The sequence below is a fragment of the Rhyacophila brunnea genome, unplaced genomic scaffold (assembly GCF_057557595.1).
Source record: "Rhyacophila brunnea isolate RB1 unplaced genomic scaffold, BYU_Rbru_1.0 scaffold_12, whole genome shotgun sequence".
NCBI classification, from domain to species: domain Eukaryota; kingdom Metazoa; phylum Arthropoda; class Insecta; order Trichoptera; family Rhyacophilidae; genus Rhyacophila; species Rhyacophila brunnea.
Window position 1 is genome coordinate 5,145,921 of NW_028232774.1, and position 7,377 is coordinate 5,153,297.

Sequence of the window (7,377 nt, forward strand, 5' to 3'; positions counted from 1 at the left end):
TAAATGATCTGTATTTTATGTGTTAAAAATATATATTATGTAGTTACAATATAATATATTTATGAAGATTTTAATTTGACCTTGAAAATTTTGCATTTTGTAAAAAAATACGCTATCAAAGGTCCGCTATAGGAAAATTCTCTATAAGGGGAACGCTATAGGGGGTTTACTGTATAATAGAACATTAGTATAGTATTCCCAGTGGTTATCTTAATGTTTTTGCTTTCATATATTTCTATATGAGGTTTACTTCAATATATTATTCAAATTATTACAATACAATGTTAAATTAAATGTTATGAAATTCAAGACAATCATACAGACCATTATTTAATTACGCTACATTACAATAATTGTATTTAATTATTAAATAGGTCGGTTTGGTTCATACAATGGAACACAAAATCATAAATAAAATATCTACATAATTTTATTCCATACGAGTACAAACTTAACAAACAGCTACTTCCGATTGTCGATAATATTATTTACTTAATGCTACAGAAAATAAATTGAGACGGTGGCAATTAAAACCAATGTGTACATTGAAAAAAATTACTGAATATGATAATACACGAGTAATTGTTGTACAGGTGTATTGAGATATGCGGTCTCCCATCTTATTTAATATCACATACAGTTTTCGGGCCATCACCATACATCTTAAAACCACATTACAAAAAAGTGCATAGCAATGAAACAGCGATGGATCGAAAATTACAATATAATAAATACTGTACAAACCAGAGATGTTGAATCTTCTGTTGTGATTTTCCTATAAAAAGCATGTTCCAGTTAGTTTGACGTCACTTTTTGTGCGTCAGAAAGAAAACAAGCAGGGTTAATCAAGTTTCTATAAACATTAGTGCAGTATTCCCAGAGATACTATTTTGCTTTTGTCACCCAGCGACATGACGTCATATGACATCATTGTGACGTACTACCGGATTGAGTCAACAGTCTTTGAGAAATTAACGCTACTCTGATAGTTAATCATTGTCCCCAATACACAAGTAAGTGTGTCGGCATAATAATATCTATGGTGGGCTGTGCGCATTGGGTGGCTCGCCTCGATGCATGTATTGAGCATACGCCATGTCGTCGGGTGACTTAATGTCACGAGTTACAACATAAAGGAAAAGGAAAAAGTTATACATTTTATAAATTGCTCGTATCTGTGGGTTTATAATACTGACATTTCAAAGTGGTAGATGACAGCTTGTTGTGACGTGTATTTTCTGTATTCTTACAGCAGTTGAAATGTGCCGGGTTATTGAAAAAGTACCCAGTATTTAAATATTATATAATGTATTCAATTAGTGTAAGGTTTTTGCAAATTTTTAGTTTATGATTACATTATTAAAAATTTTTAAGACCTGAAAACCACACGATACAATAAATTAGGACTTCATAAGAATCGTTGTGTGATTTAAAATAAACTGACAACATGATTCGATGAACGCACAAAACTGCCAAAAAAAATAGATTATTGAGTGCAAAGGAAATAAAAAAGCCACCGTCAAATTCATTGCATCTTGATTTGTCTATGAAATCAACTTCTAGAGCTTTTGGATGTTTTTGGTTTTTCCAACGGTGGATCATCAGCGAGGAGTTTCTCCAGGTCATAGTTCTGCATTTTTACATTTGAAGAGTTGGCCGCATGCGCCAGGAATAGTTCCTTCAACAGCTTCAGTTCATTCGTAAGCGATTTCACCTGATCCTCCAGCACATTGTTTTCACTTTTGAGGTCGTTTATTCTTTCTTGGGTCTCTTTGGTTTTCTGCTTCGACTTGAAACGGCTACGTTTGACAGCCTGTAAACAAAATTTTAAAAAAATACATATAAATTAACCATACTGCTAGTAATCGATAGCTCGAGGCTGGTATTAAGAAAGCGTTGAACAGGTCGATGCGACTGAAGTGATTTAGTGTGTCACAGTTCAGTGATAGCAACCGTAGACAATACACAAAGTAGTTCTGCGTATCAGAAGAAATAATGGTATCTACACATCATACTCTCATTGTGGTACCCGTATGACGTAGGTAGAATTGTTCTATTTAAGAAAAAAATAGTCAGATGTGGGGCTTTATGATTGGAAACATTGATGAGACTAACGCACGCCCTAGTTGCACAGTCAGTGCGGTGCAGTGAGTTTAATGCAAGCGACGTGCATGATAAAACCGCTTTGCATGTTCAAAAATTGAGCATGACCTGAATTAATACAATCTTACATCAACCACCACACGCTGCTAACATTGTTTAGAAATTAAAATGGTTTCATTTTTACCGCACTAGTCATTTGATATTTGCGTTGTGTCAACTTCGATCAACATTATTAAAAATATTTTTGTTCATGTTGATATTGGTCTGAAATCATCAATTTATTGCTTGTCGACGGTAACCGGCCGAATAGGAATGCAAAAAACTCATGGGTGTTGTCGATTTATTTTTTGAGATAATTGACATAATGCCAACAAATTATCACTGCAATCTAATTGTACACATGCAGATTTTCTGTAAACGTCTGTACGAGCAAATTTTAAAATTAATATTGAGATGAATAGTGATCTGCCATGTAACAGGCACTAAACATGCGTCTACGTATTTCAATATTCCAGATTCTGCAACAGGGATGTTCATGTATTGGAAATGTAAGTTCTTTGAATACAAATCAAACAATATCAGTTCGAGGTCAGACACTTTTTATATTTATTGGCAGAATTGAAAAAGAAGAAGATTTTTTGTTTGATTCATCGGAATTCTTTGAATTCTCGGGAGCACATATTTTGGCGAAAGTACGTTTGCAATGATGACATTCATATAATCCAAATACAGATAGATATTCATTTGACTGATTAATCACTTTCACATTTAATGGGATTTGGCATAAACACAAATATTCTAAATAAATTATGGTAATTGGTGCCGCAGATGCCCGCATAAACTTTTCTAACTTTCTTTTTAGACCAAACCCAACCTAACCTAACCTACCCCAACCTAATCTAATCTAACATAATCTTATTGTGTGATAATGTTGCATCGAAATGTATAAAAATATCAAATTTTAAATTAACAATTATTGGATCGAAAAGCATCTGCGCCGACAAAGGTATTTAATATAATTGTCTACATGTAATAAACTGTTGGTAATTGTGCCGCAGATGCCCGCATGAGCTCTTATGATTTTTTTTAACGAAAACAGTTTATTCCATTCAATTATATTAAATGGAGACAAAGTAAATAGAAACAGAATCAGACAATTATATTAAATACCTTTTTCTGTCGGCACAGATGCTTTTCGATCCAATAATTGTTAATCTAAAATTTGAAATTTTCATACATTTTGATGCATCATTATCACACACTAAGATTATATTAGGTTGGGGTAGATTAGGTTTGGTTAGGTTAGGTTGGGTTTGGTCTAAAAAGAAAGTTATAAAAGCTCATGCGGGCATCTGCGGCACTATTACCATAAAAGCTCGCAGAGGTGTCATTAAAATGAAATAATAATTTATTATAAACAAATTGTATCTTGTCTATTTGTCTGCCAAACATTTCAATAAACACTTTTATAATCAACATGACTTTCTTTAATATTTTAGAAGTGTTTGCTAACCTAATGTTATTATCTATAGTCTATACTTTGGATGCGGCTATCTGATGTATCTTATTGTTTAATGAATGTTCAATGTGACCCTTTAGTTAACCAAGGTTGGACAATCAACAATAAATGATTAATAAATAGTTTGATGTTTTCATAATTAGGTACTTACCTACTTACCACATTTACCAAATTATTTAGAACTCTCGAATTATTATATCTTATTATTAATCAGTCAATGCAATAAGTATTATAATATTTGGAAATTCATATTATATTCATAAAATAAATGAGTATTGTCAAAACAAAAAAGTGCGTACCTATGGGAAATGACAGGAAGGAAATATTGAAGTGTACACCGTAACAATTTGCTGTAAAAGGTAATATAAACCACTATTGTTTTAAAATACTCGTATTTACCTGATTATTCCTGTCTCGTTTTTTCCTGTAATCCTCACTGTCATATTCCTCCATATCGCTAGTATTACTTTTTTTAGTTTCTTTTCGGGGAGCCATTCCGTTTTCGTAGTTGTCCAAAATCATGTAAATGTCAACTGTCTCTTCGATTTGACTTGCTTCGATTACACGTCTATTAAAACTGAATTCACAATGATCAACTGAAGTACGACAAGCAAGGACAACGTCCTGTTAATTTACAATACAGTAACAGTATGACACAATATTTATCCGTATTTCAATTTTATAATAACTTGCACACTATGACGTACTGATGACAACAAAATAAATATTGTGAAATATAGTATTGCCGTTATTATTTTTATGGATCATTTTTAAATTTTACTTATGGCAATATTAGATCTATTGCAAGAGAATAAAAATAATCTAATCTATCAATAGATTGAACGTTTACTTGGTGCTAATTTACGATAATTTTATAAAATTTATCTAATCTTAGTATTCATCATATTATAAACAAATTTATTATTTATTACAATAGGTAGGTATGACGTAATACTTAGGGGCCGTCCGCATTAATTATGACGTCACGCTCTAGGGGGAGAGAGTCTAATTTTGATGATTTGTGACGAAGGGTCAGAGGAAATGTGACGTCACAAAGTAAACAAAAATTTAAGGATAAATATAATTTTTTTTTCAAAATATGACGTAAAATATAGACAGTAATAATTGTGGATGGCCCCTTTCTTATATCGATATCGCTTGCTCAAGACAATTAACCCCTGTTTCAGAAGCAGTGAATTTATTTTGTTGCAGCGATAAAGCTCGCCGCGTGTGAAAAAGGGGTAATATTGTTGTATAGTGCGTCTATTTCCTAAAAACCGATAAGTCCATATTAATATTATAGTATGAGGCTATTTACTACTTAGGCATGATTGTATCAAAGAAAATATTCTACAGTAGAACCTTGGTAATTCGGAGCTCGATTATACAGGTTTTCGATGATCTGGGTTGCTTTTTGATCATCATTTTAATATGAAGAAAAACGTGCCTACAAATTAACACTCCCATTACCTACTGCAATGTCACCTTGGTTACTCCACCCAATGAATTACAAATATTTCAGTTAGGATGCACTTCGTCGTCTTCATATTTCACCTATACCTACCTAGAATCATCAAGATTACTTCTAATTAAAAATGTTATTGTTTTCAAAATCGATCCAGTAACTACGTCATAGAATTGATAGATATCCTTCAGATTTCATTTACTACAGGTACAAATTATAAATGCACAATGCAAACTATTCCATTACGAAAAAAAAAGATAGATTTAAAAGTATCCATATGCGACAAAGAGATACACTCCTACTTTTAACTGTGAGAAAGAGATATGAAAGTAAGTGGTACATGATAAAATTTAATATTAGGACCGGCCCTCTTCTAGACTGTAAAATTGTATAGAAATACTCGTACGGTTATAATTATTATTAATAAGTGTTGATGCCTTTTATAGATAAAACAAATGGCAAAATAATATTGATGAAATTATTAGATTTATCAATCTCATATATGGTAGCAAAAGGTGACATCACCGGAATGGACGGAATTTATTAGCATCGTAAAGGGAAGGTTAAAATATATACTTACGTAGTAAAAAAGCAAATTTTTATAATATACAGACCCATAGGGTAATGACAGAAGATTTTAAGGCCGGTAAACCAGCCAATGAGATATATATACATAATATGTTCTTTCATTAGTTGGTTTACCGGACTATAGGATCAAAGGGTTTGGAAGTTGAAAAATAAAACAGTTCTAATTATATTATTAAATCAATTATATTTTTAATTTGTACCCGAATACATTAAATGTATAAGACAAACAACTAGGAATTAGTTTTTTATCGAACAATGTAATATATTATAATATATGTAGTAATAATATGTTATATGAGAATAATATACCTACTTATAAATAATCACAATAATTCACTACATACTGGAACTTAGTTTTATAACGATTTTTGTTATCAGTTAATTAAATACCTAATGTAATTTCCAGTATTTGAGTGAAAATTGTAATGCTCAAATTACATGAAACAATGCTACACCCCAAACTTTTTGCATCATATAAATAACACATTGAACCTTAACGCCTGTACACGTGCATAGATTTACTGGCAGCAATAGTGTGTATTTTAAACTATCGTGACAATATCTGTTTACATGTAAAAGTGCTGACTGTCTCTCCAATCTCATTCTTCATGAGTAAGCGAGCCGCGATGTTGTCATTTTATGGTACTATTTGACAGGTCTGGTAGTGAAAATCAGTTAACCTCAAAATGAGTATAGTTCAGTTTTTTGCCGGCAGGTTCGCCACTATCGTTCTACTGTGCAGGCGCAGATTAAAAAAATCCCTACTGTCGCATGAAAATTCAGAACCTTCCAAACTTTTTTGATTCATGCATGCAAGCTTGCAACTGCAGGATAATACATGTTTACCCATACATTTTCTTGTTATGGCCGCGATAATACTTACTGTCAACAGTAAATCCATGCACGTGTAAACGGAGTATCTGTTTAGACCAAATACGTCATTGGTTTAGACACCCAAGAGCAAATTAGAACAAGTCAACAACTGCCTTCGAAGGGGGTGTTATCTGATGCTTGAATTCATTGTATTGCTAAAACATTATTCATTATTTGAACAGATAATAGTTACATAAAATACCAATATATTATACTCAGTAACTTATTAGGCTTGGTGCACACAAGCATCGAATCGGTGTGTCGATGGTCAATCGTAAGAAGTAACGATGTTCAATCACTGTCTCACGCATACATCGGACCCCCGCACCTAAACCGCCACAAGTCCAAATTGACATGTTTTGAGTTAATTACTACATTTCACTGTCCATCGTTCATAGTATATGTACCGAAAATTTCATATCTCTAAGTCATCAAATTCAAGTCAAAAATTCATTCAGTATCTAAATATATTTCAAAAACACAGTACAAAAATGCGAAAGGTAAAAACTTCAAAGCTGATTTTCTCTGTTTGACATTTTTTGGATTGTGGCAGTTTAGTTGCGAGGGTGCGACATGTCTACATTGCGATACATCTACCGATGAAACGTGTTGCAAAAGCGTGATGCGTCAACGCCAACAATAAATGCTTGTCTGTATCAGGCCCTACTTTATCAAACACGACCTTCAATAGTTTGTGGTGACACTTGGTGTTTTTTACTCAGAAATAAATGAGTTTCTATTTTGTTGATCTTGAGGCATCACATTTTATATGACCCCCGTATCCCCTTCATTACATCCCCCCCTTACAGCATGTCAAAAAAAAAAAAAC

The 7,377-nt window shown here is 32.6% G+C and overlaps 1 protein-coding gene across 1 annotated transcript; it reads right to left on the reverse strand.

The window, feature by feature from the left end:
• Positions 1-221: 221 nt before the first annotated feature.
• Positions 222-4,339, reverse strand: LOC147077681 (CCAAT/enhancer-binding protein homolog 2-like). The gene is made up of 2 exons (XM_085940123.1): positions 4,022-4,339; positions 222-1,813 (listed from the first exon to the last, which is right to left on the reverse strand). Exons 1-2 carry the CDS (start codon positions 4,142-4,144, stop codon positions 1,553-1,555), a joined length of 384 nt encoding a protein of 127 aa, XP_085796249.1. The 5' UTR covers positions 4,145-4,339; the 3' UTR covers positions 222-1,552.
• Between the last annotated feature and the right edge of the window lie 3,038 nt (positions 4,340-7,377).